The sequence below is a fragment of the Neurospora crassa genome, linkage group I, assembly GCF_000182925.2.
Source record: "Neurospora crassa OR74A linkage group I, whole genome shotgun sequence".
Taxonomy (NCBI): Eukaryota; Fungi; Ascomycota; class Sordariomycetes; order Sordariales; family Sordariaceae; genus Neurospora; species Neurospora crassa.
The window spans coordinates 3,328,499-3,348,747 of NC_026501.1; the positions used below are offsets into that span (position 1 = coordinate 3,328,499).

Consider the following 20,249-nt stretch of genomic DNA (forward strand, 5'->3'; position numbering starts at 1 on the left):
GCGGTGAGGTAGCGGTCGACAGCAGCCGACAGCGGACGGTGTCCAGACTGTGAAAGGAGATTAGGGACCCGCGGGGATCAGCTTGACCAGGCCCCACTTTGGATCGGTAGTGTAAGTCCGAGTCTGGGGATGGCAGCATCCGGATCCAAGCAAGTACCCCAAGGCATGATTGCTTAGAGGTTGACGGTTGATGGATCAGTTACGGCGCACACTTTGAGAATTCCTCATTACAGCGCATTCACAAGAACAAGACGGTCGGAAAGACGAAACGAGATAGTCAAGCACAAACCCCAGCGCATCGGCTGCGTGCTAGTTATTCATCGGCGACACGCCGGCATCTCTTACACATCCGGAAGAGTTACCACCGCACTCTCTCACCTCAATAACACTGGCATAGCACAGTTTGGCACCCTTTGGCGAAACGCAGGCAACGACCATCTTTTCCTGTGCATACCAGGTACTGCAAATTAGCTCTGGTATTTTCCCCGTTCTCATCACATCTCAGATCTTTCTCCTCCGTTAGGTCCCCATCGCCTACTCCTCCCCACTCCGTACCCCGCCTCTCTCTTTCTGCTTAAGACATCATCTTGCAGTGCGCTCGAGGTGGGACGGTTTTCACCTCTTGCTATAACACCACGATCTCCAGACTGTATAGGCATCTTGACTCGCTTTCTCCCAACAGCGAGGCAAACATTATTCTTGGGCACTTCTCTGATCGTCGGAAGTTGACTCACGCAATAGCACGTACAACTCAGCCTGCCTCCCAGCCGCCGCTTCCGCGCTGCATTCCGCTCATACAGCCCGCAGCCAGCCAGCCAGCCAAGTTACCGCTCGGAGCGCATACATATTGTCGGGTGCTCGAAGAGAACAGGGCTTCTATTTCGAGGCCGATGCGCTTGACCTTTTACTCAGTTGGCTCTCAAGTTCTAACGCCTTCCACCTAGCACTGTGTGCACAGACAACAAGTCATTTTTACAACGCCTCCCGAACCGAGGGAAATCTCAACGCGCAAACCTTCTCGTCTGGTTGCGAATTCTAAATACTTCAGCCCCTCTACCCCCCCACCCTTCTCTTGGGTCTTACACGGCGCGTCAGCACTTATTGCCTCCCGGGGCTCTTGGAGTGCTAGGGTGGTGCAAAACCAATACCACGGCAGAGGACGGATTACGATACCGATACGAGTACATTCCTTCCTTGTGGCTGTACGTACCATATATAGGCCGGTCGCCATCACACAATCTGTAATTCACTAGGACATCCAGTGCCTCCGCTTTACCGCCTTTCTGTTAGTCTCCACCTTCCACCCCAAAAGTTTCCCTCTCAGAGTCAGCGGCGCTTTCTCCGCACATCGCACAACAACCTGGCAAAGTTGACTCCTTCCTCTCCCACCTCATTCTGCTCCCTGCACCTCGCCTCTCCCTGCCCGCTGTCTGCTGTGATGCCTCGCACCTGCTTCAAAACATCCACAACGAGGTAGCAACCTACCGCTGTCCTGCTTGGTGCGGTGCAGTGCATTCAAACGGGACGTTCTGCTGACTCATCCCAGTCATTGCCCAACAGAAAAGGCCGATTGAACTGAAGCCTTGGATCTCAACCGCGAACCACTGCAACCACTGCAACCTGCAACCACTTCACACCCCTTGTCGCTTTCGCTCTCCGTTCCTATTCGGCGACTGAAGCGTAGGCAAGATCCGACATAAAAAAAAAAGAAGGCTGCGGTTTGGGCAATCGCTTGCCCCTTTCTTCTTCTTTCATTGCAGTGCATTGCCTTTGTTGTCCTCTCCGGCGACTTGGCTCCCTTGCCTTCACGGGCACTCGTTACAAACGTCCCCGAACATTGCCAAGGGCAGTTAGGCGGCTACACACCCCAACCCGACATTCACCACAATTGCCCACATTAAACCGTTCACCAACCGCCGACTTCGACATCCCTCGACGACACGGTCCTGAGTTCCTGCGCAAACCTTGCAAGTGCTTGCGAAGGAATTGGATGCCATTGATCCCCAGTTCCCACCGAATATCTTGTCCTCAGACCACCGCGACTCAGCGACACGTCAGCCTTGCAGTTTGCTCTCTCCTGACATCTTCCCGCATCGCTCCAAGCAAACCCACCACTCCAACCGCGGCACCGAGTCATACTCGACCTCGCTGTTGTTCGATTGCTTTATACTTCCATTTTATGGCTGGCTGTTTGCGAGGGTAAGCCCCCCCATACATACCCACATCACTTGGTACGAGGCTGGGATTTCTTTTGCTGACGCTTGGTGGCACTCTAGGGCCCTCCTTATTCAATAAACTCGTCTAGGCGCCACATCGTTGGCTTTGGAAGAACAAGGACACGCAAGCAGACACCGAAGGATCCACCAATACGATTCCCAACAACATGGCACAACACGGATTCCCAATGGGCGGGCACAGTGGAGGAGGCATTGACCCGAACGACCTGGCCATGGGGGCCAATTTTCATGGCTCCTTCCAAAACAACTACCTCAACCACACCAACAACTCGTCGAATGGGTTTTCTAGCGGCTCAGCTTTGTTTGGAGACGATGAACTTCTCGATGGTTTGAACAGTCCCAGTGACCCTCATGTCGGAATGCAGGGTCATGGGCAAGACTTTGGCGGAATGAACGATGTTGGCATGAACTTTCCGGATTCTTACCATCAAAGCCTGCCCATCAACCAAGCTCATACAAACGGCTATTCGAGCACTCCCGACGGCGACCCGATAGCATCGCCATTTGTCCATAACTTTTCGCATTTTCGGCAAATGCAGCACCCTCAATCCTTTGGAACATCGCTTCAGTCGCCCATGTCATACGCTGGGTCACCATTAGCGAATACCGACATAAACAGTGACGGGACTGACCCAAATTTCTTGAGCGCAAAGGCACATACCAGGATACCGCAAACCATGCAGCGCAAGTCGTCCACCACACGAAGCCCTCTTACCCCCAAGGCGATAGACATGGCCGGACTGTCGGTGAACTCGGGATCATTTGGCCCTCAGCCTATCAGAACATCAGGCCCCCACCATGAGAAGTCCCATTCCGCGCAATGGATGCAAACCCCACAGAGTCTCTCCTCGTTTCCTGGGTCTGGTTTCTCATCACCTCTTCAGGCAGGCCTTCATGGCCCCCATGCTCAGATCAATGACATTCTGTTGAAGGGCGGCACATCCATGCCCGCCAAGCTTGGCACCGCGACCTCCTCTGTGTCGACACAAGAAGCAAAGAGGAAGAGGAGGCGCGAGTCACATAACCTCGTTGAAAGACGGAGACGTGATAATATCAACGAGCGCATTCAAGATCTTAGCAAGCTTGTCCCTGCCCATCGTCTAGAGGATGAAAAAATTCGCAAGGCAATTCAAAACGGAACGCCCCTTTCACCCACGCTTGCGGGCATTTCAAGTCCTTCCCAAGCCACATCAGCCCTAGCTGGACCTGGAGCCAGACGAGCGGCTGGCAGCACGGCTGGAAACATTACGACAGGCCTGCCGATTGAGGAGAAGGATAAGGGTCCCAACAAGGGCGACATTTTGAATGGTGCGGTGAGCTGGACTCGAGATCTTATGTGGATGGCCTACCTCAAGATTCAACAACAAGAAGAGCTCATCAATGCCTTGTTGGAGCGCGGGGGTACGGTACCCTTTGAGATCACCGATGATGAGAAGCGGATGCAGACAGAGCTTATGGAGGCCATTGCCAGAGGAGAGGACGGTAGCGGGAAGACCCGGGGTTTCTCGTACTCTCGCACGGCTGGCACTGGCCTTCGCGTTCCCCATCATACGGACTACAAGGGTGAGCCCTTGAACACCAACGGTGTCAATGGCGAACACCTCTCCACCAGTCCTGCCCATGGTGGCGCCGACGGGAAGTTCAACGATGGCCTCGATGCCGGCGACTTCCTTGAATATGAGGATGACGGCGCTGACATGGAGTTCAAAGAGGAGGACGAGTATGGAATGGACTTGACTCAATGATCGTAGGAATCGGATTTGGTGGATCGCGATGCTAGTGTGGATTATAGTTTATCTTCTCTTTTCTTTTTTTACGAACGCAGGGCCGGGGGGCTTTCTCATCTCTTAACCATCGCTTGGAACCCTATGGACATATCATCTATTATCTCGGCCATGATCATCACTTGACAGGCTTTCATATCCCTGATCTGCATTTTCATCGCAGCGGCACATTGGGAACGGGGTCTAGGTACTTAGCATTTCACTGGTCGTTCAGGGATTGAGCACAAATGTGATTTGGCACATGGGCGTACAGACTGGGTCTTGTTTTTTTTTATTCTGTTTCGGGTTTCCTTTCTATTCTTTCTTTTTTAGCTGTCGATCTTGTTTTCTGACCGAGCATCATGTGTACACGGAAGGCATGACGGCTTACTTCCTCGGTACGGCGCTTGCGTGATAGTGCAGAGGGATGGTGTTTTTTGTTTTTTTTCTTTTCTTCTTGTTTTGGAAGTATCATTCTTAGCGTAACTCTGCTGGCTCGGTTTCTTCGGTGTTACATCTGTCCTTGTTTTGTTTTATGGTGCCGGTCACTATGGCGTATTACGTGGGTTTCTCCTGCTCATGACGATTATACCTCAGGCGCTTTGGAGGATTCCATCGGGGTAGCATGAAGGAGGAGTTGGCTTTGTTTCTCGTCGATTCTATCTAAGAAGCATGACAATCACCGCTCTATTCGATCGATTACTTGCACCACACCATACTCGTACCCAAGCTTGGTGACTCCCTATGATATCGATCAATGTGCCCTCAATCCGACAAACCCGTGTAGGCCATAGGTATTCAGGGCTGTTGGGCGGCGCATTCATGGACTAACTCGTGTCAGCCCTCCGGCTAGAGGCACCTAGTGTATCGACCAAGGGAAGCTGTCCTTTTTTGTCTGTATTCGGATGGGCTGTGGCTGTTCCTTCCTGGAGACACCAAACTCAAGAAAGGAACGCCACTGTCTAATAAGTGGAAGGCAAGAACCTCCACGGTTGCCCCGTGACTTCGATTGTTGAGCGATTTCACTAGGTGACAGGTGAGGGAAGGTTCACTGGCGCGCCGACTGTCCATCGTGATTAACGACAATGTAGGCCATGGGCCAATAGCGAAAAGCCTTCTCCCCCGAAGTACTTTGATTGTCCAATATTAGTACCCGCAGTCAACTATTGTGTTTACCGGCATGACAATGGAAATACTACCTCTATGTATATACACAGCCCCTTGCCCATCGACCGCTTCACCAATGTCTGGTACACAACAAATACTCGCTCATAGCCGTCAATAACGACCACGCCTCCTTCCGCTTCATATCCTCTTGCAAAGCAATCCGCTCCAGCGCCGACCGCCCATTGAAGTACTTCCAGAACTGAGGCCACGTGTTAGCCACCCGCTCGTCCCAGTCCTTAGTCCCTCGTTGAGCGCTGGCTGATCCGGAGACAGTACGCCCTCCTCCTGACGTTCCGGTTCCGCCGGCTGTTTTCGCGCTGGCGCCGGTGGTGTGGGTACCGGTCGCGGAGGAGGATGCGATGTTTGTGGCATCATTGCTTGTAGCGGTGTTTGAGGAAGCATTGGCACTGCTGCTGTTTTTGTTGTTGTTGTTGTTGTTGTTGCCGTTACCAGCTCCAGCAGCAGCAGCATCCTCCGACCCCGTCCCCGATGCTTCCACACCAGCACCGTCCGTGGCTGCAGCGTCACTACCCGTGCCGGCCTCAGATGCACCAGCAGCAGCAACAGTCGCCGCCGTCGTCGTAGCCACCTCCCCGCCCCGCCCCCTCAACCTTCTTTCAATAGCACTCAAGTACAAACTCTCCTTCCCTGTCGCCTTCTTCGCATCCAGTATAATATGCGGGCTCATGCCTAGCAGGTGTTTAGCATGATTTACGCTCGGGTGTCTCGTCGCCTGCGGCACAGCCTTTCGCGCGTGCGCCATAGCCCGCTCCGCGAGCTCGCGCGCCGCTTTGTCGGCTATGCGCTCCAGTCGGGCTTTTTCTGCGGCCTGTTCGGCGGGGGTGGGCTGATGGTGCGTGGAGGAAGTACCGGCTGAGGCGTTGGTATCTTCGGATATGGTGCGGGTGAGTTGGAGGGTAGGGCGGGGTGGGTTGAGCATGTTGAGAGTGTTGGCGGAGGCGTAGGAAGCTGTGGGAGAGGAGGAGCCATTGTTATTGTAGTTGTCTTTGTGAGAGTTGGTCATGTAGTCGCTGGTTCCAAGGATGAGGGTGGAGAGGGAAGTGGTTGACATGGGCGAAGTTAGGGTGGGGAGGAACTCGCTGATGGGGGTAGAAGCTGGTTGGGCGCGGGAAAGGGTTGGTGACTGTGAATTGGACAGGTCACGAAGAGTTGCTGCCGAGGAATCCAGATCTGAGGCCGATGTCGACTCGGCTGCGAGTGAAAGGAATCCAGATCCGGCGAAGCCGGCCAAGGGACCCTCGCTGAGTGCCGCTGCCAACACGTTGTTGCCGGGTCCTCCAATGTCACCACTGTTGTCCGCCGCCGTTGTTGGAGACAGCATATCGTCGTGTTTGTGGTCTTGGTCCTCCCGGCCCCTATTCTGTGCTTTCGCCTTCTCGTGCGCAATCTCTTCTGCCTCTAGTTCATATTCAACTTCGTATATGATCTCCGGCCAGACCACAACGTACGCAAAGGTGCAGAGCTGGGTAACCCAACCGCCGCGCATCAACCACGCCAGCATAGCCATATAAAGAGGCCGGTGAGCCTTACTCGGACAGTGCAGTTTATACGGCCGTGGGGCAACGCCCAGCTCGGCCAGGAAATTGGGCAACGGTGGTGAAAGTGGGAACTGTCTCGCCCACTGCGCAGCTGCTTGAGGAAGTCTGCGCAGATCGCAGTTAGGACTCACGATGTACATATCGCGGCCGTGCAAAGGCGGTATGGCGATGGCTCGTCGCCAGAATATGAAGTGTTCGGCGAACCTCCTCACCTGGGCAGGCGAAAGGATACTACTTGCCTGTTGTTGCACCTGGTGGAAGGAGAGATTGGGCTTGCATCTGCGTACAAACTCGATCATGGCCTGCGTAGTAGGGTCGGATTCGGGGCCCAATAATTCGTTGATAACTTTCTTCTCTTCTGCCATCAGGAGGAGCGCAAAGGTCTTGTCCAGATATTCGGGCTCCTCTACGTTCTCGTCGGCTTGCAGTGAGTTTGCCGTCGTCAACCACAGGCCAAGCTGCTCCTCCGCTTGGCCGTCCTGTGGCAGGTCGGGCACATGGAATGGTACAGGAATCTGCACGGAGTGAGTGACCACACCCTCAATGGTCTCCAGCTGAATGGCAGCGATTCTGTTTCGTGATATGGCGTCGTATATGTCCTGCATAGACGCTGCCAGTGAAGAGTTTGATAGGATTTCCTCCCACAGCTGACTCATCTTCCTCTCTGGTTCACAAACAGGCACATTAGCAGGAGCCCGCAGCGATGGAGTTGATGGATACACTCACTGTCTTCCCGGCCCTTGTCCTTCAAGGCTAGAATCTTCTTAGATTCCTTCCAGATGAAATCACCCCTCTGCTGGCAGTATTTGTATGCCTTGTTGACTTTCTTGATGATATGCGTGTAGAGTATGTCGACAAGGTCGGCAACCTCATGCCTTCGGGGGTTCAAGATGAAGACAAGGTTGAACATGGTCATGGAGCTTTTCTTGTCTTCGGCCTCTTCGGCGGGTTTGGCAGCAAGCTGGTCTACATCCGAGGGGCCTTTATCACTGGTCCTGGCGGGACCATCTGTGTCTGCAGGGGCGGTGTCATCGTGATCCCGGTGCTTTTGCTGCTTCTTGCTCTTCTTCCGCCAGACCCCGTTCTCGGGCACATAGATGGGATATGAAACGCAGTAGAGAGAATCCAGGGAAACCTGGAACAAGCGTTTGTGATAGGCCCTGGCCGGAGTCAGAATGTTTTCCAGATCCTTGGTCGGGAAGCCAGCAACGTGCTCCCAAGGAACAATCTGTGTGCCGCTCTCGGTGATGAGATGGTCGTCGTGGTTCCACTGCGACAGCTCGGACTCCTTCAACGGGGATGAAGAGCTGGCATCGAGGCCAACGGCATGGGTGACTCGATGCAGAAGGGCCTCGTCTTCCTCGTCCAGATCGTCCAGATCGTCGCCATCTCTTGCGGCTGCTGTAGCCTGCGGTGGCAAGACATGGGGGGGATAGTGGAAGACAAATCGCGGGCCGTCCCGAGAACGGTTGATGACGAGAGCAACAGCGAGGAAGTTGTCTGGGCTAGGCAAGACGGGGTATGCCATTTTGAAAGGTTTGAGGAGGCTGTTTCTTCTCTCGTTGTCCTTTGGATTTTTGGCAGTGCTGGCCCGGTGATTTCTACTTGATTACAGCCTATAGCACTGAACGCACGCAGCTGAACACCTCGTGCAATTATCTGTCCATCCGAAGCTACATCAACCTGACATGCTCATGTATATATCGTGCCTTGCTGCTGTCCAACTCAGGGCTAGTTGATATCTTTTGTTTTGTCTTTCTCATACCATGGCTGCTGAACGGTATCTGGAATGTCTCTTACTGCCGGGTGCGGGTGAGTTGCGAAACCATAACACAAACAGCGTGTTACAGCTGACCGTAATCGCACCTGTTTGGTAATGACGGCTGAATACAGTGGCTACCCCAGCTCAGGCTCCGACTTTTTCGACTCTTGACTGGACCGAAATGGTGGGCAAGGTGACTCGAGTGAAGGGGAGTGGGGGAAGGCGGGGGAAGGGGGGCCAGATCAGTGGAATGGCGGCCAAAAGCGACGACGTCAGACGGAAAGGCGAAACGGTTATTGGTACCAAACCTGCAAATGAGGCGAGGGGCGCAAACGGCAATTCGAGACGGATGCAATCAGGGTTGAAACCTCGAAAGATTCGACTTGCGGTGATGCGTGGTGATGGGGTCTACGCTAGAGTACAGGGTGGCGGTGGTTGTTGTTGGGCTTCAGTTGGCCAACCGCATTCCACTTTTTTTCGTTGAATCGTTCGCGACGATTTCACGTGCTGAGCAATCCCCGTCACGCCCGTGCAGTTGGGTGGACAGCGCGGCGCAGGCTGGCGACGGAGAAACAAGGCGGGACATTGAAAGAAGGTAGGTAGGTACGTACCCTTACGTAGGGGACCTTTGACAGGACTAGCCAAACACGGTTACTCGATCCAGACTCGTCCAGTCAGGGGCGACCTTGGAAAGAACAAGACAAGAGGCCAAGGGACCACCAGGCACACAAGGGACCACGGGGGTTTTGGCGTTGGGTCGGCGTGGTTGGCAAGGTTGGGCCGTCGTAGTGTACACTACTTACCTAATTGGGGCGGCAAGCGACCCCAGGCGCAAAAAGAGAAGCATGTGTTTGTCAGTGGGGATGGCGACTTTCGTTGATGAGGTACCTACCAAAGGGCAAGTGATCGTGTGAGAAAGGCGCAGCGGGACGACTTGATCATCGTCTTTACCAATCGGCTTCTGTTTCCACTTGGGTTGCGTCTATCCAACTGGCCTCACCGCGCCATCATCCAACGCCATTGACGAAGCTTATGCCTCTTCAGATTCCTCCTTGTCCCATCTGCAGGCCGCGCATCCTTCATCTTGGCTGTGCTGAATCGGCCTAGAGAGTGAGATACAGTACCATAGGTGCGAAGACAGATACTGTACTGTAAACAACTGAACCCCCTCCTCCCACCCCCCCTTTTTTTAATGTCCGTGGTCTCCTTTCCTCGACATCCAACTTCACTTGCTTCTGCATACCTCTCCGCGCATAACGTCTGTCAATGTCTTGCACTGCAGTGCTACATAATCCAAAGTAAAAGAGAAAAAAAAACATAACTCATGAGCAGACTTGCCCATTGAGCAAAATCGCGAATTCCATCACGAAGCTCTGCCGTCATCTCCCCTCCCCCACAGGGCACACGTATACTACAGTCCCTAGCAAAGAAACCGAGTCGGCCTTGCGATTCCTACCGCCCACCATGGCTGTCGGAACAGAGAACGGCACCCAAACCGCCAACGGCCAGTCCAACGGCCAGTCCAACGGCCACTTGAACGGCAACGGGCCCGTTGAGCCTCACATTCGCTACATCCCTTTCGCTTACTCGAGCGAGGACTCCGAAGCCACCGCCCGCCGTCTCGTTCTCGCCATCCGCCCCGCCTGGGAGAGCGCCGATTCCAAGGTCGAGTTCGTGCGCTTCACCGATGGTATCACCAACACACTCCTCAAAGCAGTCAACAAAAAGGCCGGCCTTTCCAAGGATGAGGTGGACAAGGAGGCCATCTTGCTCCGCGCCTACGGCAACGGCACCGACTTGATCATCGACCGCCACCGCGAAACCCAGAACCACGAGCTGCTCATGCGATACGGCCTCGCTCCCGAACTGCTCGCCCGCTTCGAGAACGGCATGATGTACCGCTTCGTTCAGGGCTCCATGACCCACCCCGAGGATCTGCGCAAGCCCGTCATCTACAAGGCCGTGGCCAAGAGGCTTGCCCAGTGGCACGCCGTGGTACCTTGCATCACTGCTCGCACGGGACACAGCCGCAGAAACTCCAAGAACACCGACTTCATTGTACCGTCTGAAGCCCTTGGTGATGCCGAGTTTCAGCAAATCATTGACAGTGTCGCGCCTGGAAAGCCCCCGCCGAACGTCTGGACGGTCATGCAGAAGTGGATTTTTGCCCTGCCAACAGATACGGAAGCGCAAAGAGAGCGTCAGGCCCAGTTGCAGAAGGAGCTTACCAGGACTGTTGCCGAGCTGAGCCAGCGGCCAGGCTTGGGTACCAATGGGGTGAGTACTGCCTTCTATCTGTTTCCCGCGTTTTCGGCATGACGGGGGATAATTTTGCTGATCACCTCACACAACAGCTCGTGTTTGCACACTGCGATCTCCTCAGCGGCAACGTCATCGTCCTTCCCAAACCCCAGCAGACACCCGCCGACGACAGCAACGGCGTCACCGCCAAAGACACGACCATCGACGTGACCTTCATCGATTATGAATACGCGACCCCCTCACCAGCCGCCTTTGATATTGCCAACCACTTTGCCGAATGGGGTGGCTTCGACTGCGACTTCAGCGTCCTTCCCACGCGCGTCCAGCGTCGCGAGTTCATCACCGCGTACATCCGCGCCTACTATGCTTACCAAGGCAAGAAGAACGGAACCACGGCCGATTATAATGAAGCAGCTGAGGTCGATCGCCTACTAAACGAGGTGGACGTCTTCCGGGGCCTGCCTGGATTCTACTGGGGCATCTGGGCGCTGATTCAGGCGACCATCTCCCAGATCGACTTTGACTACGCCTCCTATGCAGAAACAAGACTGGGCGAGTACTGGGCCTGGCGAGATGAGATCTCGGGTGATCGCCAGCGCGCTGGAAAGGAGATCCCGTTGAGGGAGAAGAGGTGGGCTCAGGAACAGTGAGCGCATCGGGTTGGAAGAACATAAACCAAAAAAAAGATCTCACTACGTTTGTTCGAGCGCGCACACACACACACACACACAAAGAGGAAAATAGCGTCGATGGGCATGGCGTGTCAGGAGTCGGGTTGATTACATGACCTATATATGATGCATGTATTCTTTCGGTTCTATATCAAATTTCTTTCTTTGATGTACTTCTTCACCACGGGAGGCTCTGCATGGGAATATGGGCGAGCATTCAACATTGGCCTCACTTACGGAGTTGTTTTTGTTTAGTATAGATTAGATACCTCATCTCAACAGTCGGCTAGTAGCTCGAGTTGGCGCATTGAACATAATTATAGTAATCAGACAGACAGGACGTCCGCTAACATATCTGTGAGAAGTTATCACACAAGAGCGGCATTGGGTTGACGAGACCAATATTCCACTTATCTACGCCAAGACTGATCGTTGGCAAAACAGCAGTAGCTACCATACGCCCATCAGCTGTTCTGTTGTGCCCAGTTGTTGAAAACAATATATAACATCGCCGTGCCCGGTTTGACGCCATTCGTGATCCTATGATACCCCTTGTTACCTTGTCGCAGAAATTCATAGTTGTTGAATGAAATGACTCTCCTTTGTCCCACTCTCGTATGTAGTTAGTCAAATTGTAGCTTTCACCCCCTTGCCCTCCCGTGGGTAAAGCCTTGTATACTATCCTCCTTCAAGTGCTCTAAGCAGACTTGTAGTACTTGCTAGGCACAAACGGCATCTTGGTTACCACCGCCGGCCTGGGCTTTCCTCTCACCAGCACCTCCACCTCCGTCCCGCTCTTGTGCTGGCCATCCTTGATATACCCCATCGCAATGTTCTTCCCTAGACTGGGGCTCGGACACCCGCTCGTGATCCTACCAAGCTTCGTAGTCGGGTCCCCCTTGGCCACGATCTCCGCGCCTTCTCTGGCGGGGGCACCAGTCACAATAAAGCCGACGCGACGGCGGACGACGCCGTTTCCTCCTTTGCTCTTGGGAGTCAGCTGCGAGTTGATGGTCTCGGCTCCGTAGTACCCGGCATCCGCCTTGCGGCGGTTCGGGGGAATGATCCAGCTCAAAGCGGCCTCGACGGGAGACACCGTCTCGTCCAGGTCGTGCCCGTACAGGCACATGCCCGCTTCCAGGCGGAGGGAGTCGCGCGCGCCGAGACCGGCGAGCTGGACCTTCTCGACACCGCCTACCTGGAGTAGCTTCTCTGTGACCTCGACGGTCTCGGATGGCGGGATGGAAATCTCGAACCCGTCCTCGCCCGTGTAGCCGCCGCGGCTGATCAACAAGGGCGCGCTGGTTTTACCACCATCAAGCTTCACCTTGCCGTACACCGACTGGCCAAAGTAGAGCTGCTTCAGATCGGTGTTGCCGTCGAGCGCATCAGCCAGCACCGCCTCAGCCTCGGGTCCTTGCAAGGCCACCAGTCCCCAGCCATCCAGCTGCTCCTGGTTCACTTCCAGCCCGGATGCTTTGGCCTTGGCGAGCTCCTGGTCAAAGTACTCATTATCCTTCTCACGGCAGCCAGCGTTGGTGACGACGTAGAATTTGTCCTCGGCCAGCTTGGTAAGGATAGTGTCGTCCACAATGCCGCCGGACCCGTCGGCCTTGAGCAGCACCGACAGGGTGCTGCGGTGGACGCCCAGCGAGGCCAAGTCGGAGGGCGTGACGCGCTCGAGAAACTCGCGGGCTCCTGAGCCGGAGAAGATGCGCTGCACCATGTGGCTGACGTCGAAGATGGACGAGTGTTCGCGCGTGAAGGCGTGCGAAGCACTTACTGAAAGACCCTTGTACTGCACCGGCATGTGGAAGCCGCCGAAGGGAACCATCTGGGCGCCGTGGGCGAGGTGGAGGTCGTAGAGGGGAGTCTTCTGGAGGGCCTCAGACGACGAGGCGGACGAGGAGCCATGGCGGGCGTGCTGCGTCCTGGACGTGAGGAGGGTCGTGCTAAGCCCAATGGCTGGGTTGCGGGAGACGGTGCGACTGGTTTGGGGACGAAGGGTGGTGGTGATGGCGGAGCTGTTGAGGGTGCTGAGAGGGCGGGTCGTGCGCGATACTGAACGCTGGGAGATGCGGGGAGCGCTTCGGACGGCGTTAGTCACCGACGCCGACTTCAAGCTCTGCATCTTTAATGAATTGGTTGGTGCCTTGCTTAAGACTGATGTTCTTGTTGGCAGTGCTGTTGTTCCCTCCACTGCTGTCGTCGTTTATCTGGCGACGTCAGAATTTGGATCTTGGGGGGGGTTGTACACAACCAAGCTACTATGTAATGAACGCAGAGAAAACACCGGAGCGTAACACAATCTCCAGGAAGGAAAAAAAGTTGCGATATAAAGAAGGGAAAGTAAGTAGAGTCATATAAAGTTCAGTCATTGAATTGCATTATCATCTGTCATCACTGCCGATCCTGGCCGAGACCAGGGGTCAGATACCCGAACATTCCCATTCCCCACTTTGCTAACAGCCCGGCTATCGTTGCTATGGGGTTCCCATTTGTTTACTCATGCGGGTTGGGCCCTTTTCCTGGGGCACGCCCTGTTTATTTTACCTATTCATTACGTGCTGCTCCCGGGAATGACTCGAGCTTGAACTTGAGGGCTTCAATATCCAAAATGTTCGTCTAGAATCCCCTTCCAGCACGTTTCCTGACTGGCTTCACCACGGCACCCGCTTTAACCACCTTCTTGTCCTTGGACGGGGCCGCCTTCTTCTCAAGCTGAAGCTCTTCTTCGTGCAGCTGATCCTCTTGCCGCTTCTTGTCCGCTGCCATCCGCGCCTCAATCTCCATTCTCCTGTTGAACTCCGTCTCTGTGATCCTCTTCTCCCGCGCCGAATATCCTTTCTCCTTGACCGAATAAAATACACCACCGAGATCCGCCAACCAGTGGGGGTCTACCGAGGTCACCGTCGACATGTACTCTTTACTTGTGAGGATCAGCTCGTGGTACACCACGTAGTCTGGCAAGAAGCCCAGTCCATAAAGCGCACTTGTCGGATGCAATTGGACGGTGACACTGGTCCTCAAGTTGATATACTCCCCAATGCCCTTGACCTTTGCTGCCTGGTGATAGTAGCCAGAGCAAATGCACTTGCGAATAACATCCCAGTCGGTGCCACAACTCGTCATCTTCATATTCTGCATCTTCATGATGTCCAGGAGCTGCTCGCGGACTTCCTTGGCACGACGGAGAGACTTGGAATGCAAAAAGTGTCGCACGCACCAACCGTCGTTATACCCGTTGGCCTTCCATTGTGTGTAAACGTGCAGATAGGTCAAGTGGTCTGATTCTGGTACAAAGAACTTCTCGCGAGCCGCATCTGACTCCTCTTGTCGTTCTTTGGGCCGGTAGAATACGTTGGGAACGGAAAGCATCGAAACGATGGTGACCATTTCCTCGCTGCACCCATACTCCTCCGAGGTGATGAGCAGTTTTGCAAGGGGTGGGTCCATCGGGAACGCATTCATCTTCCGCCCCAAGTCGGTGAGCTCACCTAGGTTGTCCAGTGCTCCCAACGCCCACAAATCGAAGAGAGATGTACTGATGGTATCCTGAGGTGGTGGATCCATAAAGTCGAAATCAAGGAGGTCTTTAACACCGAGTGACTTGAGGAGTAGAACGGTATTGCTAAGATTCGTTCTCTGAATCTCCGGAATGGTTTGCATGTACATCTCCTCTTTGAAGGCCTTCTCGGTGAAGAGATGATATGCTTGGCCAGGCCCAGTGCGACCCGCACGACCAGCGCGCTGCATGGCGTTTGCTTGCGAAATAGGCGTAATTTGAAGGGTATCCATACCCATTCGTGGATTGTATACCTTGAGCTTTGAATAGCCTGCATCAACCACGTACATGATACCATCCACCGTCAAACTGGTTTCCGCGATATTCGTGGCCACGATGACCTTTCGGACACCCGGAGCAGCCCTGTCGAAAATCTTGGCCTGCAAGTCTGCGGGCATCTGACTGTAGATGGGAAGGATACTGAGTTTCGGTGGGTCGTTGAGGGCATCGAGCCGCTCGCGGATGAGTTCGCAGGTCACCTCAATATCTTCCTGGCCGGTCATGAAAACGAGGATATCGCCTGCTGGTTTTCCTACGTGAATCGCCAGAACTTGCTGCACAGCCTGGTCCACGTAATCTTCGACAGGTGACCGATGGAACATGATGTCGACAGGGAAGGTTCTTCCGGGAATGGTAAACTCGGGTGCACCACCATAGAAGTCTGAAAACCGCTTTGCATTCATCGTCGCAGACGTGACAATCAGCTTCAAGTCGCGGCGTCTTTGAAGGATTTTCTTAAACAAGCCCATCAAGACATCAGTGTTGAGGGCTCTTTCGTGAGCTTCGTCCATGATAACGCATGAGTAGCGGTCCAGGTCTGGTTCATTCAGCGATTCTCGTAGAAGAACACCATCCGTCATGTACTTGATGACCGTATCCTTGCTCGTGCAATCCTCGAAGCGGATGGCGTAGCCTACCGTGCTGCCAAGTTTCACCTCCATCTCCTCAGCAACACGCTTCGCTACACTCATGGCCGCGACTCTCCTGGGCTGGGTGCAACCGATCATGCCCGTCTTGCCGTAGCCGTCCTCGTAGAGAAACTGGGTGAGCTGTGTCGTCTTACCAGAGCCTGTTTCTCCAATCACAATGACAACCTGATTGTCACGGATCACACGCAGCAGGTCCTCCCGTACAGCAAAGGCAGGAAGAAATTCGCGTTGTTCCTTGAGGGACTTGCTTTGGCTGAAATTGCTGGCACCCTCGTTCTCCTTCATGTGTTCACTGAACTTGTTCATGTTTTTGCTTTTGCCGGCCTCCTCCTCCACAGCGATAGGCAAGGCGCTGTCGGTATCTTCCTCCTTGACTCCCATCAGGTTGCCTAGTGCAGTTCCTGCCACCTTGGTAGCCTCCTGCGCCTGTCTTTGGCGCTCCCGTTGTGTCCTCCTTTCCCTGACCACCTTGCTTCCTTTTCGAGCGAAGATAGCCATATCGCTTTGAGAATCTCGCACAGCGGGGACCGGATCCAACTGCTTTGTGAAGATGGTTCGTCCATCCAGAAAAGGAGGTCGTAAGTCGTGCACTAGAAGATGCACTCTGGTGCCTTCCTGGTCATCCTCAAAGTCCTGTCCCAAGTCTCTCCTTTGCGCCACGCCTGAGGTGAGCATCCGGTTTGTCTCCCAGGCGTCGGCATCCTTTTGTTTCTGAATCTGCCGGACGCTCATACCGCGCGCCATCTGCCCAATTTTCTTCTCCGCCAGGGCCGCCTCCCTCTCCTGGGCTGCCCATGCGCCCTCATCGCCGAAGGGATTGTGGCTGTCATCGCCAAACGTGTGGCCGCCAAGGTCATCGTCACCGCCGTACCAGTCCCGATCGAGGGCATTGGTTGCGTCGTCGTCGTTTACGCCGGGTTCGGGGCCGTCAAACTCTTTCTGCCGAGGTGTCTCCCCGCCACTATACCTGGATCCGACTCGTGGAGTTGAAGCTCGGGAGTTGAAGGACCCATTGTTGCCATTGGCACCTCTGGGGCCCTTGTGTGGCGTGCGCGACGGGAGATCTGAGAAGCGGTCATCGGAGCGAAGTGGGTTGAAATCGATCTTTCTTCGTTTGAAGGACCGGTCTTCATTATCGTCGCGACCCATTTTGGTTGAAGGATAGCTATGTGCGTGGGAACTTGAGTTAGCCAGACCAGAGTCGCGTGAAAGACTTGGTTGGCAATGGTTTGTTGACAATGGAAATTTAACTTCCCCAGGACGGAGTGACGAGGGTCGAGACAGCGACCAGACAGCACTGCAGCACCTGGCATGGACACTAACTGCGACTGTGAACCGTACACTGCAGTGGGCTAATTAAAGGAGCTCAGAGGAGGAGGTACATGCCAAGGTACATGCCTAGGTAGCGACTGGCCATTGAGGTCCCGTCCAATGATGCAACGGTGGACGCTGTCTCTACGATAAGATAAGCCCCGCCATGCGTCCCCACTAAAAAGTCCATTTTCCACTGGCAAAATCGGTCAGGTCGCGTAACCAAAATTTGCCCGTAACTTACGCTGTTCCGTCCTGTACTGCCGTTCCGTCGCAACACTCACACAGCACCTGGAGAGTTCGACGTGTGGCCAGCAGCACCTTTTTGTCTTTTTCTTTTACTCCTTACAACCTTCCCTTCTTTTTTATCCGGCAGAATATTGCCGGCTTTCTCCCGCAACCCGTGATCGATACATCGCCATTACGTTGCGACAATGTCCATGATCACGACCACCGCCTGGGTGCCGCGAGGCTTTGCGGCGCCTTTCCCTACCAAGTACACCTTCGACGAGAAGGAGTTCGAGCGCATTGCTGCTTTGGCCAAGCTCCAGCTCGATGATGCCCAGGACGACTTGGATGAGGCCAAGGAGAAGGAGGCCAATGGCAACGTTTCCGACAAGGAGGACGACGACACGGCCATGAAGGTTGATACGCGCGATGAGTATGTTCCGGCTGACAGTTTCGACATTGGAACTACCATTGCTAACTGATCCCTCGTAGGATTGAGATTGATGACGACCTCAAGGAGTACGACCTGGAACACTACGACGACGATGATGACAACGTGGGTGAGGCGCAACAAATGGGCATGTTCGGCAACGTGAAGTCGCTCGCCTATTACGAGTCAAACCAGGAGGATCCGTATATCACGCTGAAGGAGGAGGAAGACGACGATGAGGACCGCGAAGATCTCCAAATTCTGGCCACCGACAACCTTTTGCTGGCCGCCAAGATCGAAGACGAACTTGCACATCTCGAGGTCTATGTTTACGAAGATGCCGCCGACAACCTTTACGTCCACCACGACATTATGCTTCCCGCGATACCACTATGCCTCGAATGGCTCGATATCCCCGTCAGCAAGCCGGGCGTCGACAAGGACTCTATTGGTAACTTTGTCGCCATCGGCACGTTCGACCCTGATATTGAGATTTGGGACCTCGACACGGTGGATTGCATGTACCCCAACGCTATTCTGGGACAGGGCGGCAATCCCGAGGACGAGAAAAAGAAGAAGAAGAAGAAGAAGTCCAAGAAGGCCAACGACGAGTACCACGTCGATGCTGTCTTGGCCCTCGCCGCCAACAGGAAGCACCGCAACTTGCTAGCGTCCGCCTCTGCCGACAAGACGGTCAAGCTGTGGGATCTTCACACCACCAAGTGCGCCAAGTCGTATAGCTACCATACCGACAAGGTGTGCTCGCTAGCCTGGCACGCGGTTGAGTCGACAGTGCTGTTGTCCGGTTCTTACGATCGCACCGTTGCCATCGCCGATATGCGCGCGCCCAATGAGCAGCCCATGCGTGTGGGCGTGGAGAGCGATGTCGAGAACGTCAGATGGGATCCTCACGACCCCAACTTCTTCTACGTCTCGACCGAGAACGGCATCATCCATTACTTTGATGCCCGGAACACTACCAAGGATCCTGCGATCAGTAAGTCCGTCTGGAAGCTCCAGGCGCACGACGAGTCGGTGTCTTCTTTCGATCTCAACCCCGTCATTCCCGGATACATGGCCACGGGATCTACTGACAAGACCGTCAAATTGTGGAACATCACTGCCGAGGGTCCCTCACTCGTGGTGTCCCGCGACTTTGACGTCGGCAAGGTCTTCTCGACAACATTTGGTCCTGATCCAGAGGTTGCCTTCAGACTTGCGGTTGCGGGCAGCAAGGGAACCGTTTCCGTTTGGGATACCTCTACCAACGCTGGCGTCCGCAAGTTCTTCGCTCAAAAGGTGCCTACCAAGGCCACTGATGAGGATGTTGAGGATAAGCTTGTCGCGGTCAATGACGTTGAGGACAGCAGCAGTGAGGACGGCGAGGATGATGATGATGACGAGGACGAGTCCGGATCTGACCAGGACTCAATGGATGAAGATGATGAGTAAGCGCGGGATGTGTGTAGCTTAGGTCGGGGAAAAAATGATTCAACGGGATATGAAAAGGATACATGTCTCAAATTATCAGCTGCTTTCTCACTGTCTGTTGACTTTCTTTTTTTTTTTAGCGGTTATTGGATCTTGGCGGCGTACTGGTTACTATATACAAGAAGGTTTGAAGCTCAATTTTCCTAGGATCATGATTGTGCGCGGAGCTACTCATATGTCGGCCATGTGTGACTTCAAAAATCTGTAATGGCCTAGTGAGGTACAGGAGGGAGCTGTTGAACAACTCGATATTGGCTGCAAACAGCATGTTATTCTTAACAACCTGCTGGAAGCTGAGTTCCTCAATCTCATGCACCGGGCATTGTTCCACCCTTCTCGGGGGATACGATTTCGCAGAACAACGCCCGTCATGTGCTCGAGATTTCCTTCGATCATGGAGACCCGTTGGGAGTTCGTGTCCCAACAAACCATAACCACCTCAGCAAGAAGGCCGCCAACATTGAATTTCTATTCCGCCCCCAACCGTGCCAACCCGAGTCAGTCGGCATTTCTCCCACAAATTGTAAACGGGTAACCCGAGATAGCTAATGCTACTTGACCAACTTCCAGCAACCCGCAGCAGTTGGTCTCACCGTTGGATTTAATTGGTTCGACCAGCCAGGATCACCGAGTCGGTAGCGGCACTTGTTCCGTGTTGGTCCTCCTCGCCGTCGAAGCACAATATTCCATTCCTTCCAGCTCCTAGCAGATTCGCAAGCACGTATGATGTCACGATGTTTTACTGTTTCCGGTAACAGCTCTTCAAATACATGTTATGGCTCGACATGAAGAGCTGTTTGGCACTTTTGTGCTCTCGCTTTTTCGAGACTGAAGGAGGTAGCACAAGTCAGAACTCACTTCAGCTGGGCGCAAG

At 54.1% G+C, this 20,249-nt stretch overlaps 6 protein-coding genes across 7 annotated transcripts; 3 read left to right on the plus strand and 3 right to left on the minus strand.

The window, feature by feature from the left end:
• The first annotated feature begins 994 nt into the window (after window positions 1-994).
• On the plus strand, window positions 995-4,782 carry NCU02724. Of its 2 annotated transcripts, XM_011394709.1 has the most exons (3): window positions 995-1,285; window positions 1,547-2,199; window positions 2,277-4,782. In XM_011394709.1, exon 3 carries the CDS (start codon window positions 2,384-2,386, stop codon window positions 3,980-3,982), a length of 1,599 nt encoding a protein of 532 aa, XP_011393011.1. In that variant the 5' UTR covers window positions 995-1,285; window positions 1,547-2,199; window positions 2,277-2,383; the 3' UTR covers window positions 3,983-4,782. The 2 variants fall into 2 exon arrangements, with proteins under 2 accessions (XP_011393011.1, XP_011393010.1); XM_011394708.1 differs by having other exon boundaries at window positions 1,268-2,199.
• Window positions 4,783-5,040: 258 nt separating this feature from the next.
• On the minus strand, window positions 5,041-8,940 carry NCU02725 (hypothetical protein). The gene is made up of 2 exons (XM_960017.2): window positions 7,453-8,940; window positions 5,041-7,390 (listed from the first exon to the last, which is right to left on the minus strand). Exons 1-2 carry the CDS (start codon window positions 8,252-8,254, stop codon window positions 5,238-5,240), a joined length of 2,955 nt encoding a protein of 984 aa, XP_965110.1. The 5' UTR covers window positions 8,255-8,940; the 3' UTR covers window positions 5,041-5,237.
• A 715-nt stretch (window positions 8,941-9,655) lies between these two features.
• Window positions 9,656-13,388, plus strand: NCU02726 (ethanolamine kinase). Its single transcript, XM_960018.2, has 2 exons — window positions 9,656-10,765; window positions 10,843-13,388. The coding sequence occupies exons 1-2, from the start codon at window positions 9,953-9,955 to the stop codon at window positions 11,398-11,400; spliced, it is 1,371 nt and encodes a 456-aa protein (XP_965111.1). The 5' UTR covers window positions 9,656-9,952; the 3' UTR covers window positions 11,401-13,388.
• NCU02727 (glycine cleavage system T protein) lies at window positions 11,808-13,666 on the minus strand. The gene has a single exon (XM_960019.2). The coding sequence runs from the start codon at window positions 13,550-13,552 to the stop codon at window positions 12,119-12,121; it is 1,434 nt and encodes a 477-aa protein (XP_965112.2). The 5' UTR covers window positions 13,553-13,666; the 3' UTR covers window positions 11,808-12,118.
• Window positions 13,667-14,046: 380 nt separating this feature from the next.
• NCU02728 (pre-mRNA splicing factor ATP-dependent RNA helicase prp16) lies at window positions 14,047-17,119 on the minus strand (the record flags this gene model as incomplete). Its single annotated transcript, XM_960020.2, has 1 exon — window positions 14,047-17,119. The coding sequence occupies exon 1, from the start codon at window positions 17,062-17,064 to the stop codon at window positions 14,047-14,049; it is 3,018 nt and encodes a 1,005-aa protein (XP_965113.1). The 5' UTR covers window positions 17,065-17,119.
• Window positions 17,120-17,469: 350 nt separating this feature from the next.
• On the plus strand, window positions 17,470-19,508 carry NCU02729 (transducin family protein). The gene is made up of 2 exons (XM_960021.2): window positions 17,470-17,887; window positions 17,947-19,508. The coding sequence occupies exons 1-2, from the start codon at window positions 17,661-17,663 to the stop codon at window positions 19,334-19,336; spliced, it is 1,617 nt and encodes a 538-aa protein (XP_965114.1). The 5' UTR covers window positions 17,470-17,660; the 3' UTR covers window positions 19,337-19,508.
• Window positions 19,509-20,249: the final 741 nt, after the last annotated feature.